At 41.0% G+C, this 19,796-nt stretch overlaps 1 protein-coding gene across 14 annotated transcripts in view; it reads left to right on the top strand.

Annotated features, from left to right (window-relative positions):
* The first annotated feature begins 489 nt into the window (after positions 1-489).
* Positions 490-19,796, top strand: part of SYNE1 (spectrin repeat containing nuclear envelope protein 1) — a 317,016-nt gene continuing 297,709 nt past the window's right edge. For all 14 annotated transcript variants that reach the window (XM_055810929.1, XM_055810939.1, XM_055810935.1 and 11 more), the window contains exons 1-2: positions 490-560; positions 9,408-9,660. In XM_055810929.1, the coding sequence (XP_055666904.1) occupies positions 9,597-9,660 (64 nt within the window). In that variant the 5' untranslated portion in view covers positions 490-560; positions 9,408-9,596. The remainder of the gene's footprint in view (positions 561-9,407; positions 9,661-19,796) is intronic.

Below are 19,796 nucleotides of genomic sequence, written 5' to 3' on the forward strand. Positions count from 1 at the left end.
CTGGAGCCTCCGCCGAAGGTAATGCCCTGCCGAACGCCGCGCAGGGCGGCGATAATCGCAGTGGTGTGTGCTGAGAGTAATCGGCAGTGACAGCTCCACACCGCCATTTCCCCAAGTCTTTTGGCTACTCGCCAGAGCGCGTTTCGGGGGGCGCCAGACTCGGCGCTGAGGCCGCTGCACCGCCACCACCGCCGGTTGCCCGGTACGGCGGCCAAAGCAGCCGCCCCCGGACAAGCTGCCCCGGCCTTGCTGCAGCCGCGGCGGGGCGGGGCGGGGCGCGGCCCCCCACGGTGCGCCAGGGACAGCGGGCTCCGGGGCACGGCGGGGGGTGCCCGGCGGCGGCGGGGAGGAGGGACAGCGCGGCCGCGGCTGGGGACCGCCGCAAGGGCACGGCTCCCGCGTCCGCGCCTGGCTCGCCGCCTTCTCCCAACCCCCGCACCTGCTTCCGCGCCGCGGGCCGGCGGGCGGGGCGGGGCGGGGCGGGGCGTTGCGTTGTGCGCGGTAACCAGGGCGCCGCCGGGCGCAGCGAGGTGCGGAGCGGCGCGGTACGGCGGGCGGAGGTAGGGAGCGGCGGCGGCGGCGGCAGCGGCAGCGGCGGCGCAGGGCCGGGGCGGGGGCCGGGGGCGCGGCGCGGCGCGGGGCTCCCTGGGGCTGGGGGCATTCGGCGGGGGCCACCGCCTCGGGGAGCCCAGGGTTGAGGCCGCGGGTCGCTGGACCACGGCCAGGAACGGGGACCCCCCGTGGGGCAGCATCTCCCGGGCGCCTCCTCCTCCTCTTCAGCGCCAAACTAGCCTTGAAGGTCAACCCCAAACTCGCCGCCGTGATCGCCGAGTTCTCCGTTTTCCCGGGTGGATTTGAGTTTTTGCCCTTTCTGAGTGCGCGGGTCGAGGATGCCGGCGGGGGCTGCGGCGCGCCACCGGGGCGCACTGTGTGCTGCAGAGTCCCTGTCCCTGTGCTCAGTCACACGCCGCAGGCCAGCAGGACCTGGTCGCCGTGGATGATGTGGCCGCTCACACGGGCTCGCCAGATGCCGGTTTGCGGCTGGGTTGCCTGCGGTGATGGTGCAGAAAAGACAAGTGCACCGCAACAAAGATGCATGGGGCCCGTATGCTCCCGGTGTGTGTGGTAACTCCCCAGAGGTCAGACCTGCTGAAATACTCACTGCAAGGCTGTTACTAGCCTTTCAGCAACCATATTTTCAACCATATTCGTGCGGGGGGAAAGTACTAATAGCCACTACAAGCAATCTGCTGTAATAGACCAAATTTTGCAGACTGCTGAGGAATTACTTATGTAAATAATCTGCTTGATGCTGAGGGAAACTCCAGTGCTTATCACCTTGTGGGATTTTTACCTATGTAGCTTGTAGGGAAATAGTATGTGGTGTTTCTGGCTGCCTGCCAGCACTTTTCAAGTGCTGAGCCTGTTGAAAGACTCTTAGCAGGCACACACTTTTCTGTAGTAGTAGTGGAGATGGACTGTCTGCTTTCTGTGATCTCTGATAATTATTTTAATGATTCTTGTGTGCACTTTAACACTTAAACAGATCCTAAGCTATAGATGCTGATGAGCTACGTTAAAATATTGCTACTGGACAGAGAGTATCAGGGTGCTGTGTTATTTTAACTGGTAAACAGGAGCGCTTTTTTGTTTGTTGTACTACGTTTCGTGTGCTGAATGACATGACAAAACAAGTTTATGAGGTACAGTGTCAGTGACTGTAGAGTTACTTTTTGCTGGTAGGAGTCCATATCCATAGGCTGTTTCACATAGTCCTTAAAGCACTGCAGTTTCCCCAGGCAAAGGGAGCTCTCCAGAATGAGCATGGTGCTGCATGTTCGAGTGGTTCAGTTCTCGTCTTTGCAAACTCTGCTAGATGTGAAAGCAGAAGTAATAGTCTCTCCACTTCCCTCCTGTTTTTTTAATTCCTGTTCATAGTGCCTGGGTTGGTTGGTTTGTTTAATATTACCTTCAGAGATTATATATGTCAATGGCAATTCTGTGTTGCTGAGTATGAAATGCCAATGGGTAAGTATGAATAACTGATGAGCCCGAATAAATTTCAGACTACTTTTTAAAAAAGTTGTTCTATTTTTAATTTAAGTAACTGTGATAAGTACCAGTAGTTATTTGGACTGCTGCATTCAATACAGACCCAAGAATGTTGTATGTCTGTGTACCTTCCTGCAGCATTACTGTCTATTAAATATGAGAATTGTCAAAGGATTTTTTTTGTACTTGGGGAACTTTGGAGCCATTTGTGAACTTCACTAGAGCCATGCTGAGTTACACAGCCTGCCAGCGAGTACACTGCTCAAAGAAACTTAACACTTTGATACTGGGTCAGGGAGAGCAGAGGCACGCAGGGAAGGAGAAGCAGCAACTCCGTTAGTATTTAAATGCATTTGGGGAGGAGGTCAGAGTGCCTGGCCCTGAGGAGGATCTTGCTGGGTGAGGCACTGAACAAGGTGTGAATTCCTGGAGAACTTCCAGGGTCAACACAGTGAGAGTGATTGCTGCAGGTCTATGGAGCTTCAGTGGATGAGTCCTGAAGAGATGTACACATACATTCACCCTTTGGACATGCATCACATTAACCAGTCTCAGTTATGCTTTGTTAAAGGAAGTCAGTTGTGACTCAGTATTTTTTTTCCTAATGTTATCTGTAGTTCCTCAGAAAGTACATACATCAAACAAAATCAAGTATTTTCATACTTCCTCGTTACCATGGCTAGTGACAAAACTTTAGAGCTCTTGTGTCTCCTTAGAGGTCACAAAAATAGCAGCAGCTATGTACCTCTGAAGCAAGTGAACTTTTGCCTTTGTTTCACTCAAAGGCACAGATTTAATGGGGAAAACAGGTGCTTCTGCTTTCCCATTCATATGGCAGCTGTGTCTGCCCCATGCTCACAAAATTACACTTCAGTTAAGCTTTCTTGCTTGGGAGCTGTGCAGAAGTACTAAAGAATTGACGCTTCCTTGCTTATCTCAAGCTCAGTTTGACCTACCCTTTCCTGAGATGTGTGTTTTTCTGCTATAGGTTATATTATGACATAGAAATCCTAGGTGCTGTACCAGTATTAAAACAGAAAAATCAGAATAGCTCTCCTACCATTAACCACCTTACACATTATATCCAGACTTCACTCTGTCCTATTTGCTTGTGTATTGTGACCTCTGATCTTAATCTTGGCCCCTTTTTGTCTGCGCAGATAGTAAGCTCTTTGAAGCAAGGATTATATCCCCTGTTTGTAGAAGGTAATGAGCTACTGATCCATCTTCTGCTATTACCAGCATCTATATAAACTATAATATATTCCTGCAGAATTTCAATAGCGGGATTACTAAACTGTAGTATACACTAAATTTAATTTTTCACATCAGAGAGTGAATGACATTTCTTTGAATATATCTAACAATGCATGCAATATGTGTTCTTCCCATTTTTTCTAAAAAATAGTTAGTCTCTGTCTTCTGTTTCCTCCTAGAACACTCTACATTTTCTGTACCATTGGAATTACAGCTTTCAAGACAAGAACCAGAGTTTCAAACCACTGGATTTTTGCCCAGCCTCTATAAAACCTAATAGAAAGTAGAAAATAAAATGTTCATTTGCTGAAATGTAAATACATACATAGGCAGGTGCATGACTAGGTTCCTACAAATGATTTTTAAATACTAAAGTTACAGGTAAAGCATAGAAAAATTGTGTTCCATATATGCCACAGATTTAAATGTCAGATGTGCAAATTACTTGAATCTTGCAAATTATTAGGTGTGGTTGCAGACCCTCAGCCTTCTGCAAAACAAAGAACTTTTGTTCAGCCCCAAACAATGCTGAAGCATACCTAGAGGGACCAAAATACTCTGGAGCTCGAGAAGGGTTCCAGACTTCTCTCTCTTTTCCTCCCCATGCTCCCCAAGAAAACCAAATTTCAATGCCTCCAGGTAACTACTGCGCATCAGGTCACTTTGGGCTTGGATCGCCAGTGGGAACATCTTGTTTCAGTGTTCCTGTTTCAATGTGTTCCTTGTCAAAGATTGTAATCTGTCTCTTCTTCCACCTTTTTCTATTCAAAAGCAATCCACACAGTAGAGAAAGGAAGCACAGAGTGACTGCGTTGGGATTCAACTATTACAAACACCTGTCAGAGCCAAAATTGCATTTTCCATGATCTTATGTGGTGCACAGTTATGCATGACCCATTTGACTTGGGAAAGTTCCAGTATGCACTGACTTGTGCTACATTGGGATTAAGTGAACAACTACAGATTTGCAACTCAACCATCTGTAACAATTACCAAAGGGACTCTTGGCCTGATTTTGGAATCGGACTGTTGGCCTGGATTTTGGAAGACCAGTGAGGAGGTACTGCATTTTCTTTGAAGATAGCATAAGAATAATTTTGGATCACTCTACCCCACTTCTTATTCCCACCTCCTGATTTTAGTATCTTCAGTAGGCATTACCAGCAGCTTGACAGATTTATTCAAATTAGTTTACAAATGGATTCTTAATTAATCAGCTAGAAGTTTTCAGTATTCTGGGATGAACTTTATCAAGTTTTTTTCTATGTTTAACTTTGATTTTATTTCAGATGGTGCTGTTTCCTTTTCTGTTGTGCCTCAGTGGAAAAATCAGTGTAATACTGACTAAGGCAAATGAATCTCCACTTGATCTTATTTTCTGCTTTCTTTTTACTTATCTGGCTAAGAACCATTTGCTTGCTGTCTTTAATTCCTTAGTCTAACTCAGCTGGTCTTCCAGGAAATCTCTCTTTGTCCCTGTAGACCGTACACACTATGACAAAGCTCTTCTCATCCTTTTTTTGCTGCCCACTTATTCCCAGCTGACGGCTTTTCCAATTATGTCTGGAGCAGCTTTATTCTGCATAGGTGTACAGTTACTGGACCTTAAAGAAATCCCCAGCCTGCTTTACAGGGGAGAGACTGGGGTCTTCAGTCTAGTTGACTTCTGTAACTGGTTTCCCTTTTATTTTATTTTTTTTTTAAGCACTGTCTCTTTAGATGATCTCCTGACCTGCTTATGTACTTTGGGTTATTCTTCTAATAGTTTGGACTATATTAATCTCTTCCTTAGTCAGAGCTATTTTCTATGATTAGCCTCTTTTTCCCCCTCACTACTAACTAAACTCCAACTGGTTAAAATAGCTGGTTCTGTGATTATTTGATCTTTAAAAATTATGACCTCCAGAAAATTCTAGTTTCTACCTCTCTGTGAATCATTTATTCCTGATTGACATGAGGATCACGACTGTCTCATGGAATTGCGTCCATTCCAGCAGCATCTATCACTCTGGCAGCGTTTCCAAGACCTCTTATGTTTCAGAAACAGAACCTGTGCGTCAAAGTGGACTTCTAGCACTACAGCAGTAAACCATGCTCGGAAATTCTCTCCTGGAAATGTTTTTTGATTTGATTGGTTCTGTACTGCTGTTTCTTACCGTGGAAGTCTGCCTCTTCGTTAACATAATGGCAGCCTAGCACTGGACCTTATTTCTGTTGTTCCTGACATTCTGTTCAGTTCATGTGCTATAGTTAGTTCAATTATTCCACTGTATTTCTTTCATCTGTGTAACATTTGAAAATTACTTTTAGCTGCAGGAGTTCCTTGAATTTATTACTCTGTTTTTTGTCCTCTCAACTACCTCTTTTTAATGTATCCCAGATTAGAAACAGTCCCTTTGCTGCCTGCCACCTGTCTATTTCTTGCTCATATCAGTATCTTTACTTATTTATCTGTGTTTATCTTTCATTGTCTGGAGCTTCTTTATCCATTGCTGCTATAATGGGAGATTACAGAAGTCTAAAACTCTATTTTCAGGTACAACCCTGTTTTCACAACAGTAACAGTCTTTCCCAGGCTGCTGTGTGGGGCATCAACCTGGTGTAGTGGGAATCTACAATTTGTGCCAATGTGAGGGACAGTCAGATTTTTTTACCCTTTTTTTGATCAGGTTTTTCTTCAGCCATTATTGCACATCTTTATATGTTGTCTGTACCTAGCAGATGTCTCTCTTTTTCTGGAACCATGCTGCTGACAGGCCTGTCTGTTTTCCTTTAATATGTTTTTTAAACTTTAAGAACTGAAAAATAAAATACAACCTGGTCTTGCCAGTGATACTTTGGGTTTACCAATAAAAGGAAAATACATTCTTTTTTTTTTTAATTGCAGATAAATCAAAGCATTTCGGACGACAATGAAAAAATGGCAATTACGCTAGGGGCCCAGAAGAGTTAAATCATAATAGATCTAGTGTTTTTCTTATCTCTTCCATAGAACAGACATCCTACTTTTCTGGCACTTGAATAGAGGAACAATGCAATCCAGAGAATTGTAAACTGCATATTACTATAGCAGATTACTAGGCCTAATTGTTTTTACATGAGAGAAGATCACTTTTCCTCTTTTCATCTAAAAACACAGTACAGGGATATCAATATAAGAAAATGATGTTAGTGTAACTTTATCCATTAAATTCATTGAAGTGGCAGATGTAAAAAAAAAAAATATCTAATTTCTATGCAAAAATTTCACTCATGTATTCATTCCCTGTATGTTCAGACCAAAAAATTAATAATAATGAATACTCACTTGTTGAATGCTAAAGCAGGGGATAGCTCATATAGTCCTTCAGGTTTATTTCAGGCTAAGATTTTTGAGATTTAAGCCATATACCTTTTTAAAAACCTGTGCATTTTGAAAACATGTCCATCTGAAGATATATCTTTGTGTCTGGCACTGAAATGAAAAATTCATTCCGTTTATTACAAATGATTTTGTGAAACAGCTATGAGAATATTTAAGATGTTAATATTTACAAATCTAGAAAAAATACAATTGCCCAGTAGGAAAAATAAATCTTTTATGGCAGATTTAACTATATGTAACAAATCTAACTATTTCTAGAAAGCAGAAGAAATTTCCCCTCTGCATTACGTGGAATAGCTGACTGCGCATGTAGGTTTTCTTGTTCTCTGAAGCTTTAGATGTTGGTAAGAAGGGTGCGTGAAGCTTCATTTCATCTATTCCGCTGATGTCTGTGCTCTGAGCTGTGGTTTTCTGCCTGTGGAGGTAACTGCACATGAGCCTTTCCTTCCCACCTGCTAACTTAGTGTCATCTTTAAATGAGTTAATTCCCACTGCTTGCAAAGGAGCTTTTGAATAAGGAGCCATATTTAGAACTGGAGATTCTTCTTATACAGCATATAATTTAACATCAGCTAGATAAATTATTAATTGCAAGTCTGCCATTTATTGCTGCACAGTGACTCAGCCTGCTGTATGAGTAGATAGAAGATATATCTTCATTACAGTTTCCCAGACACTTTTAACTTGGAGTTGGATCAGCATCTTCCACAGCTCTTCTAAATCTGTTCATGTACAGATGATTTACACCAGCTCTGTCATGGTGTGAGTGGGCTGGTATTCTGATATTACGGCTGCTGTTAGCCAAAAAGCAGTCAGACAAGGCATTTTTAATACCCCTTTTCTCTGCCCAACAATTAGTCTAGCAGCTTGCTATTGAAAGTCACTGTACCTTGCTTATGGGACTGCTCAAAATGTTAGCAGTGTTACTGCTGCAGAAACAAGGCTTCATGTAACCCACGTTGTCACAGACATTTCTGGTTTGGATGGGGCTAGACAACCTGATGTTTCACTTAAATATTGCAAAGGATGCAAAGTTCACCAAGCTGGCATACGTGGGCGTGAGCAACAGAAAACCTCCTGAGGCTCCCTGTCCATGTCAGGAGCTGTTTGGTGTCTGTGGTGGAAGAGAGCTCTGGCTGCCGATGCTCTGTGCAGCCATTCAGCAGCGCTGGGGACCATCAGGCCCAGCCAGTGTCGCAGCTGAGAAGTGTGACGGTGGCACCTTCTCATGCCTAGCTGTCGCAAGGGTGAGGCTTCCTAGCTGCCAGGGTGCCTTCCCACCTTTGGGAAGCAGTGACTGATACGCACAGTCTCTGCGCACCCCAAGAAGGGTGCGGGGCAAAGCCTGGAAGGTGGAAAGGGGGCAGGGAGGAGGCCCCTGAAGGATAGGGCAGGCATGTATGGGAAGAGAGCAGGGATATGAGTGTCTGGATGTCTTGCACAAAAGCGTAGATGTGCAAAAGTAATCTGGCTGGCGTAGGTACCAGTCTGGCCGTGGCCATGCATGTGGGTGGGCTTCACAGGCTGTTCTGCACCTTGACCCATTGGAAAGGTGCTTCCCTCCACTCCCCTAATTTAAAGCCAGTATGAGTCAGCTGACCTGAGCAGCGCTTATGTATCCAAAATACAAAGTAAACATACAATAAAAACAGTGGTAAGAGGGAAAGCAGGTTTTTCCTTGGGTCAGGCAGGATTTGAAGGGTCAGAAAAGCAAATGCTGAAATTTCATTTCCTCTGGCAGCACTTACATGTTGACACAGCTCCTTTGGGACGGTTCAGTGTGCCTAAAGCTTTGCAGCCTGAAGGCTTGCCTACATGATGTTGGGGGACTCTAGTCTCTGACAGACCTTGGAGCCAGGCAAAGAGGGAGTGCATAGCACCAACAAACCCTCTTGTACTTCTGATATGGATCAACTGCATGTCATCTTGAATTTGGGATGCACCTAGTGTGTGTAGTATGAATCCAGTTATTCTTGGTGTCTAAATGCTCAGTTCTTTCTTAACAGGGAAATAGGTGCATACATATACAATATGTACTTGTTCCTCAGAAGATAAGATGTTATTGATAACATAATTTGAATAATCTGATTTTATTTTTTAGACCAGCTTTATAGTCACATAGATTTATTATTGTTACGCTAGTGTTAAGTTCATGTAGTAGTTCTAGTTCGCAGCTTTTGATGTTAAATGACCAAAAATACAACATCGTCATACACTAGAGAAGTGAATGCACATACAATTTTATTTAATAATTACGTATACGAATCTCAGTATTTCAGATTAGAGCACATAGTCTAGTGGAGTTGGGGATTATCCTGATCAATAAGTTACTATTATGTGTACCTTCCTAGCTTGGTGAAATAGAACAACAGTTGTACAGCTCTTGGATTTTACAAGTGGTTTAATTTTTCCTCCTTTATACCTAATATTTATGTTAAGAAGTATTACTTTTAATATGTATAATATTATTGTTATTTCTAAAACAACATCCACAAGCATCCTCAGGAAAGCGTTGATGTCTGGTGCATTGCCAGTTGTTTTTAATGATTTGTTTTTACAGCTTCATTCCACTGATGATTGCCAAGCAAGCTTTCAGCATTAATTGTGTCTCTGGCTGGGGTGTATGCAAAACATAACAATTTTTTATGGGTTAAAATGGCTGTTAAGACTTAGAATTCTTGGTTTTGCAGAGCTGGTAGAGGTTTTGTCTAAGCCTTGGTACTTTCTTTCTCAGGTGCTGAGGTTGCTTGCCAGCACTGCTCCCCACCCCTGCGAGGGCTGGCGTTGGACTGGAGGCATCTGGCTGCCCCAGCCATGCTGAGGGTTGAATGCTGAGGAAGCCATCTGAGATCGACACCTCACTGAGGTCGACAGCTTGGAGGGAGACGTCTGCCAGGGAAAGTGGACTTACTGCAAAGAGATCATGGCTTCATCCCGACTAGTGGCAAGATCTAGAGATATTGCCAATGTCATGCAGCGACTTCAAGGTAAGAGACTGACTTGGGCTGGTGCTCTCTGCCATCCATTCATAAGTGGACATTCCTACTTTTTACTGTAGTGCACAGCCAGGGCAATATCTCTGAAGTTTAATAACTGTTCTAAACTTATCTACTGGAAAATATTGGTAGTATATCTGAAGGGTTCTGATTATAAGAGTCATTCAGCATAGCATTAATAGTGGTGTGTAAAAGCAGCTGATATTGTAAACATGGACCCATGGGACAGGACACTGAATTGAAGATTATGAGACTTTGGTTCTGTTTCTCCTACATGATGTGATTGCGCATCAGTTTTCTCATAGAAAAGATAATAGAAATTGCATCTGTCCTTTTCTCAGCTATGATGTCTACACATAGATCTGCTCTACTGATAAACTAGTATTTATTAGGTTAGCAATAGTTGTTGTCTCCAGAGGAAATTGTACCTTGTTATATTGTTAGGCATTGAAGAATTCATAACTCAGTGGCTAATTATCAGTGCTGAAGTTGGTGACCTTTCAGATAATGTATCACAGGACCTTTGCAGTATTCTATTCATTACGTTTTTAAGTTATTGAAATGAAGCATTATTAAAGTTAGTGCTTTATTTTTTTAGATGTTATACACCTAAATGCTGCAGCTAAGATTGCATTCAGAATGTATATTTTTGTTCAAATGATGATATTGACTAGAAAAAAATGTCAGTGCTGCTGTAGGTTTCACTCCTGTTAACTTTTTAAACTTGATCATAAATCACTGACCTCTTACTTTCTTTACGTATCAGCTTCCACTGACTTCAACAAAAGTTTATATGTACAGAACCCTTGCTGTGCCCTTCTGCATCTTCTAGATGTGGAAGCTTTATCTTCCCATGGCTTTTCCTTCCATTTATTGTTTTTCAGTTTGACATCTGAACTCAGCTTCCCAGCCACCAGCTACAACTAGCATGCATAATTTTCACATAGCCTCTGTAGATAAATATAAGAATAAAGTTTCAGGGTCTGTCCTAGTTAGACCTGCTACAGCACTTTCAACACTTAAAGGGGGCTTATAAGAAAGGTGGGGACAGACTTTCTAGTAAGGCCTGTAGCAACAGAACAAGGGTAATGGTTTCAAACTAAAAGAGGGTAGATTTAGATTACATAGAAGGAAAAAAATCTTCATTATGAGGATGATGAGGCACTGGAACAGGTTGTCCAGAGAAGTTGTGGATGCCCCATCCCTGGCAGTGTCCAAGGCCAGGTTGGAGGCCTGGTCTCATGGAAGGTGTCCCTGCCCATGGCAGGGAAGATTGGACTAGATGATCTTTAAGGTTCTTTCCAACCCAAACAATTCTATGATTCTCCAATTCCAAAATGCTTCTGCCTGATGTTCTTCAGCCTTTTGTACAGTTATTATCTCTTTCCTTGCTATTTTTGTTTGTGTCTCCTAATTCTTAGGCTGCAATCTTGGACAATGGTTGCTCAAAGTGTCTACAAAAATAGAGCGAGGAAGTATTCCTTGCCTAGAGAATTTGTGGTCGGAGAAGACGCCCCGGGTAGACAAAAATGAGTGAGGGAAAGCAAGGGTACAGTGTGGCAGCCTTGCTCACAGAACAGGCAAGGGTCTGAGTATACTCTGTGTGTGTGTGTGTGTGTGTGTGTGTGTATTTATATCTATCTATCTCAGTATACTATATACTTAAAAGAATTCATGTTCTTAGTAAGGGTTCCAGATGAGAATATGATAGATGAATATGAGAATAAATGACAGATTTGAAGCCAGAAATGAATAATTATGAAATTTTGAGACCTTCTGAGGAATATGAAGAAAGGCATATGAGGAATGTCAGAGGTGCTTGAAGGTTATGGAGGCATATTGCAAAGCAAAGGATCGGGGAGCTGAGCTATGTTCAGGGAGGATTATCTGGGCTGGTACTCTGAAGCAATGTGTAAGGAGGATGCTACAGGATGTATTTACAGAGTATGTGGACTATTAATTATCAGAAAGACATTGAGGTACTGGAGTGTGTCTAAAGAAGGGCAATGAAGCTGGTGAAGGGTCTAGAACATGAGTCTTATGAGGAGGAGCTGAGGGAACTGGTGGTGTTTAGCCTGGAGAAAAGGAGGCTCAGGGGGACAGCCACCTGTAGCGCGGTGGGTTTCGGTCTCTTCTCCCAAGTAACAAGTGTTGGGACAAGAGGAAATGGCCTCGAGTTGCACCAGGGGAGGTTTACGTTGGATATTAGGAAAAATTTCTTCATCTGAAGGAGAACAGGCTGTCCAGGGAAGTGACTGAGTCACCATCCCTGGAGGTATTTGAAAGATGTGCAGATGTGGTGCTTAAGGACATGGTTTAGTGGTGGGCTTGGCATGCTAGGTTAATGGTTGGATTTGATGATATTAAAAGGTCTTTTCCAACCTAAACAATTCTATGATTCTTTGATTGTTATATACTAATTTTCTAAACATCTGTAAAGCTGTTGCTGACAAAACAGCTATTCTGTTTATTTACACTTTGGTGTTTTTTTACATAATAGTTTTTAATTTTTATGTATTTTGACTTGTTGAAATATGATGTATAGTTCAGTCTGTTATGTTTGTGGTTTTTTTCTTTTTGGAAATTGAGCAACAATAATTAAGTGACCTTTTAACTGAAGACATTTCAGAAGAAATTGTAAGAACTGAATGCACATTTGGCATTAAATGTTAGTTTGAAATTATACCTGTAAAGAAGTTTCTAAAATTCTAAAAAAAATTCTAAGATTCTTTGTTTCTTAGATGAAATCAGTTCATCTTGGTATTGCTGGGATCTGAGTTTTGCTGCAGAAGCACTACTTCAATAAATCACCTGTGCCAAGACTGGAGTGCTTGGAGCCAAAATCTTTTTTTAGTCTGTAGCTCTGCATTATGGATGAGCAGGTAATCTGCATTTGGACTGCCTTAGCCCTTGTGAATTAAGGTTGCTCCACCTTTCAGAAATTAGTCATCTGAAACAGGAACAGGTATGGACATAGAAACTCAGAGGTATTTCTTGGCATGTTTGCATGGTAGCCCCGAATAGGTGCAGTTGGAGCTGGGTACATAGCTCTGCAGTTGGAGCTGAGTACATAGCTCGAGGAGAGAGTGGAGCTGGTAGTGTTCAGTGTAACATGAATAGAGATGGTTTGGGGATCCTCAGTCAGTGCCCAGCAGCAGTTGTGCTTTACCACACAGTTACCTACAACTGTGTATTATCTGTACTTTTAATGCCTGCCTTATATTAGCGCTATTCACAGAATGCTGTGGGTTAGTTTTTTCTGGATTGTCTTTCCTTTTCCTCCTTAAGTTTTGGCTCTTCTTTTCCTTCCTTTTACATTCTAGAATTTATTTTTCACATCGTGGCAGCAGTAGCCATCAACCAAACAGTAGCTTTCTTTTCTATTTAGCCAATAGGCACTTTGTTGATATGTACCTTCACTGGCGTTTTTCTTTGGTTGTTTTCTCTAAGTCAACAGTGCCAAGAGTTTAACATTAAACTAAGCTGATTTAACAGATGCCTACTACTGAAAGCTATCTTGCCTTACTGCATGCATGTACCCAACTTTCTTTCCACCAGTGCCCTTCCTTCTCTTACCGTAGACCTGAACCAGCTAAAAATCGGTTTGTGGAGGTCAGGTGAGCTCCTGGCAAAAAGGCAAGTGGCAGGGTCTTCCCTTTCAGTGCCATTTGCCTTTTTATCATCTGCAAAATAAAGCTGCAAGATCACATTTGTAAATGTAAGCAAAACTGAAAAGTTGTGCTTGGTCAGGAGGGCACGCTGCACACCTTGCAGAGCTGAGATTTACCCCCACATCACAAATACTGCCCCAGTTAAGGTTTCCTTCTGTTTGCTGGTTCTGTGTAGTCATGCTGCTGCTTTCTCTTTGCGGTCTTTCACTCTCTGAAATGTCCCAGCTCAATTCCTGCAGCTTTCTTGAATTTGGAAGATTCTTGGGTTACAACAGGTGCCAGTGTAAATTATTAGTCTCTCAGGTGAGCAGGTCTTGTAACTAAGGCTATTCATTACTCATTGGCAGTGCATTAGGGGAAAACAGACTCTTTTGACTCTATTGACTCTGTAGACTATATGACCTGAAGGCCAAGTAAATCTAAACGATGAAGTGGGAAACTGAATAACATTACAGCCCAAGTGTTACTTAACAGGAGGAATTAAAGCAGGATTTGAATTTTCCTGCTGAAAGCAGGAGCAAATTTAAGTTAATACTATTTCAGAACAAAATATTGAAATGCAAGGTTTATCTGTGAAGGTAAAGACAGCTGGAAAAAACATCATAGCTGAAAAAAGATCATTAAAAGGTAAAAAAAAAAAGAGTGAAAAGAAATCAAATGTTTTCATTTATACAACAAAAACATGTGAAAGGGTTAGGCTGCAGCTGGAGGTATTCAGGTTAAACATTAGTTAACATTGGATAAGGAATGTTGCTAACGCTAGCTGTAAAATCACCATTGCTAGAAGTATTTAATTCTGGTTTATGCATATGGGAACAAGTGCTGTGAGAATCCACTTCAGGTTTCTTCTGACCCAGGTATGTGATAGTAATAATCTGATGTATGGCTGGCAAAGATAAGTTCTGAGCTACCTGTAGATATTGCAAAAACATAGGTGACAGGATACAATCAAAACATTTCACTTGTGGCACTTTAAGTGTGCACTGAATTCTAGGTATCATGTTGTATTAGGATGTTTTGTCATATAGAGCAATAAGTATCTCAGTGAAAAGAATCATGTAATTTTATTTTGACTGCAGTTAGCTTTCATTTTGTGTTCTTAATGACAGCATACTCCTAGGGCAGTCTGTGCAATTCACCATTTATTTTAATGAAGCATGGTCCTGTTTTTTGAGGTGTATTTTGTTAACAAATTCTAAGTTAGTGGTTTCAAAGAAATTTAAAATTATTTTTTTTAAAAATTAATATTGCTATTTTATTGCTTACACTTTTCTTCTGCTTTTTCTCCCAAAATTAATCATGTAATGTAAATCAGCATATTCCTAGATACTTTTTTTTCTTGCTTGCACTTTTGGTGATCACAGCACTGTCCTCAAGGTTAGTTAAACTAACCTGTGCTCCTCTTCCCTCTTGGTTGATGGCCAACCAGAATGCGAAGCACTGAAGGTCACACAGGTGGTATAAATGACAAACATGTATTTGCATTTGAGTTGCTATTTAAGAAAAATTAACATTTTTTTCAATTTTCATCTGGGATAAAGTATATATTTAGTGCAGAAAATGGTTGACATGGTAGTGCCTCACACTGAAATTGCTTTCATTTGGTCTGGAGCAACACAGTTCAAAAAATTCTTATATGCTATTAAAACACTGAGAACCGGATTCATTACACAAAATGCAGCAGGCAAAATGGAAGAGGATCTTCCTTGGATCATTTTATAGGCAGTGGTTAAAAATGGTGCTTCTAAAATATAGTGGATATATAAAATATGTCAGGCATCTTGTATTTTATACAAACCTGCCTTCAGCAGCTCCACTCTGCTCAGTGTAGTTTGATGAGTTCCTCATATGTAGGCATCCACACCACAGCTGTTTGATGTTGGTTGTGATAAATCCCCATCTCGGGCTCTAAAACTGTTTTAACTTAAGACTTTATCTTAAAATAACATCTGCCGTATTTGTTACTGGTGTGAAAGGGGTGATATTTCAAGAAGTCTAAATAGGAACAATTATGTGTCAGTTTTGAGGGGTTAGTGAAGATAAAGATTTTGAGGAGGAAAATATTACAGTGACGAGTATATTTGAGAGCACCTCCTCTATTCTGACAGGCAGCTAGACAGTTATTTTAGTAATAGCATTGGGTTTGGGGTATCAGGAAGCAGAGTATCTTCGAAGTATTATGATGTCAGGTTGTTCTGTGCAGATTATGACATTTGTCACTTGCCTGTTTTGTGGCATCTAATTAATTTCCTGTTTATATTATAGTATACGGCAGGCCTGAAAAATTAAACTTTATCTTCTCACAGCTGTGCTGTAGTATCTTCCTACAATAAATCTTGTACATTTTGCTGTATTATTAAATTTGAACATAGCAAATTGTCATCATCGTAGATAACCCTCCCTTCTGGAATGCCATCTCTGTTATTTCTTAACACTAGAGGAACTGAAAATTATGGGGGAACATGTCTCTTGTCCCTAGTTACTAATTTATAAGCATTAAAATACTTTTGTAGAGGAGCTGTTGCATGCTTGTATACTGATGTAGAGACTTCTGTGATGTAAAGGCAAAATATTTCAGTGAGAAATTTCTACTGTTTTACTCTAATCCTGTTTTTCCCTTTTGTGGAAATCAGAAGCTTCACCACCTTTAATTATCAGGATGATCATATACTTCAGAGAATATACATGCAGGTAGATAAAGCACACAGATAAGTAACACCTAACAATTATTAGGAATTTATTTCACACGCTATTTCTAGAATGCAGTTTTTATTTTGCACTTTAGAGTTCATTTGCTTAAAAAATCCTAGTTTCTATCACAAAGCTGCTCCTTGTGAGTCATATCACGGAATTCTAATTTTAGACTCACAGTGAGGTTTGTTAGATGGCAGTTGTATGTATCCAAGTGAATCGTCTATTACTGTGTGCAAGAAAACAGGCTACTTGTTCTGTCTTTCATCTAAGATGAGAAGGAGCCTTATGAAGGAAGTGTCAACAACCTATTAAGAATCCAACAGTCTGTTTAAAAAAGAAAGAAAGAAAAAAAACCAACAAAAACAACAACAACAAAAAAACAATCCAAGAAAGTAAACCCAACCCTAGCTCTTTGGAATTTATTTCTTCATAGTGAAAAAAGAGATGTTTGAAATAAGTTCCTGTAAAATTCAATATATAACTGATTACTTACTTGCAGAGTTAACGTTTATATTCAGATTCTGGTTTCTTGTTTTTTGGGGATGTATGTTTTATTTTCCTCCGTTGTTAGCAGACACTAATTTGGGGCTGGTCCAGACAGAATGATCTTTTCAGAAGTGCGTGAAGGAACTAGGACTAATAGTAAAAGCTAGCCTCCATCCTGTCCAGTGAAACAAATGCAAGTTTATTTTGGATCCTCAGTGATTATTTTAGTTCAATGTCAGAACTGTTAGGGAACTAGTAGAAAAGCATCCTGATATTTCAGGATAAGTAACCTTCAGGTAAGCATGGAAGAAGGAGTAATGCCAATTTACTACATGGTGAGGACAGTTCCTCTTAGGCGCCAGCCCAGCCCTGGCACAGCCTGCCTTTTGGCCAAGACCCCACACCTCAACTTGCTCTCCCCTCTCCAGTTTCTCTCTCTCTCATGCTTTTCCTGCTGAGGAGTCATCGTTGTTAAAGTACAGTGTTGTAAAATATTGTTTGGAGTTTTGTGACATGGAACATAAACATTAACATATTATGAGACATAAATTGTGAAGCTTCTTTTACTGTAATTTCACTAGATTATATGTAATTACGTGTCAGTATTTGTTACATAGTCTTCATTACTTTTAAAAGCATTATACCCTCACTGATGCATGTTGGTTTAAGTGCCTATGGAGAACATATGTAATCTCTTTTATAACACTGTTAGGCTTGTAACATAAACCTGCAGACCCAATGAATCTCCAAGCTAAAGACTATTTTATTTGCCCTGATATAAGATACATCTGGAATATTTAATAACATTTTCTATCTGCATAGCTGTTGTGGCAGCTGTTGTGTTACAATGTAGTTTACTCAAATCACCAAATTTCTTTTTAGCTATGCCAATATAATTCCTAGGGAAAATTCATCATCCCCTTACAAAGATGCTGAAGGCCTATACAACTGTGATATACTGTTCCTATTTCCGCACCTTACACATACAGGCCAGCTGGAGTAGCTTGTCATAACTGCATAGGCTGTCATGCCTCCACCAGATTGCCTGGGCATCATCATTGGCGTACCTGGAGAGGTGCAGCTCCTTCACCATATAGTGCAACAACTGCATGGTGGTGTGAACTTGCTGTACATCTTTATTACTCAAGGTGCTATTGCAAGAAAGCCAGTCACTTCCAGACCTTGTGAATGCAGCAGCTGTTCTGTAAAGGCTTTATCTTAAGCTCATTAAAAAAAAGGAAAAATCTTCTTTCCATAAGGTGAAGGGAATGAACAGTAACAGCAATAGTAAGTGAAGAATATTATTGTTAGCTTTCTGGTCTTGAAGGGGAAAAAAAAACTTTACATACAAGATCCCAGTATTCAAGAAGATATGAGGCCAAAGCAAAATATTTACTTGCTTGTAGTGCCTAATAGATGAAAAAAGAAAAAAAGCTCACTTAGGAATGGAGACTGTAGTTTTCAGACTTGACTGTTGATAAGAAATCAGGGTTATTTGTGTGGTAGACTCAGTTTTTGAGTTGTGCTTTCATTCTCCCAAGGAAAATGAAAGTAAATCGTTATTGCAGTTAAGCTTGTGTAAAGGCCCATCTCTTCATTCTGTTTGTTTTGGCCAGGGTTTCTATTTTATTGTTTCATTTGCCAAGACGTCCCTGGACTTTCCCAGGTTCAAGTGGTGCAGCCATTCCCAGTACTGAGGCTTGCTTAGGATGCGGCTGCAGGTAACAGCCAAATTGTCTCTCTTACTTGACACTTGTTAATTAAAAACAACAAAACCCCTACCTGTTTAGGCCCACTGGGTAGTCCAGAAACATCACGTGGTTTTTCAGGAGAGAATTGAGAATGAGCACCACCAGTTACAACAGGTACGAGCTACTAAGCCAATCACTGTACCAGCCCAATCATTCTGCTATTAGTCAGATTGGCTACATACTTGAGTGCTGTTTTGCAGCCTGGATGCTGCTATTCCATTCAAACACAAGTGAAGCTGATACGCCTTTTTACAGCAAGAAGAATAAGAAGTATCTTCTAATGGAAGTTGCAAAGCTTGTGCTGCCATTGAAATGAGGAGGGGAATATTAGGGAATGGACCCTTCACTGGGATTTGTAGCCTAGCTGGCATTTTCCCCCCGGTGGAGTGCATTGTCACAGAAACTCGGCCCATGGGGGGGCGAGGTGATGCTTAAAGAAGCCAAAAGTCAAGGTTGTGGACAGGGGAGATGAAGGTGAGACCATCCAATGGTCAATCAAGTCAGTGAAAAAGCAAATGTGATCAAGCCGCCATGTAGCAGAAGTCTTCTGGGCATAAAGCTTTGTTAGCAGATGTGAGTTGCAGTAAATAAAACATGGATAATCTTACCCTGGTTTGAGACTGATTAGACAGGACATAAGGCTAATTAACTTGGATTTCTGGCTGCTTTGCATTACTGAAGTTGTGCAATGCAGGAAGAATAGGATTTGAAATGGTATTTGGGCACCTAGAGATAGATATTGCCATAAAAAGTAATGATGTGCACTTTTTAATACCTCTTTACATGCCTTTCTTCAGCTTCAAAGACTTCAGTACTTTATAGTCTGATCCATAGATATAAAAATAAAGTGAATTAAAAATCTTCAATGGTATTAATCAGAAATTAGAAATTTATTATTTGTAAATGTATTTAGCATCCTCAACATGATTGATATTTCTAAACCTAAATACTTACCTGCAGTTGTGAGCTGAAGTCAGTGGGTTATCCTGGAACTACTATTTTTTTTAATTTAGTGCCATGTCTGTTATATAAAAGTGAAGCCATATGACAACCTTGTTTACATTTCTAAAATACGTATCCATCCTACCAAAAAAAAAAAGTAGCTGTAATGAAAGACTGAATTGCTGCTTTTTTCATTTGAATTAAACCGTTTTTGAATACAGAGCTCTGAATCTTGCTGGGAGGCTTTCTGCTTCCCAAAGAGACCTAAGTTCATTTTGTTTTTTTTGCTGGCTGGCTGTCTGAGGAGCAGAAAATCTGCTGCTTCTCCATCACAATGTATCGTGGAAGGGAGAAGACTTTAGTTGCATAATCTGCTTTCTTGGTCTTGCTTTCTAGAATTGCCTTTTGTTTGGACACTGTGGTGAGTGCGTACACAGCCTCGTTGCATAATTCTTCTTTCATAATCTCAAGACTGCCTTTTCGTTTGTGTGGTTACTAAGAAAGCTGGAGGTGTGACCAGCTGCCAGAAGTGATTTGAATAAATAAAAGGAATCATGAACCGTTAATTGTTGTGTTTACATCT

The sequence above is a fragment of the Falco peregrinus genome, chromosome 7, assembly GCF_023634155.1.
Source record: "Falco peregrinus isolate bFalPer1 chromosome 7, bFalPer1.pri, whole genome shotgun sequence".
Taxonomy (NCBI): domain Eukaryota; kingdom Metazoa; phylum Chordata; class Aves; order Falconiformes; family Falconidae; genus Falco; species Falco peregrinus.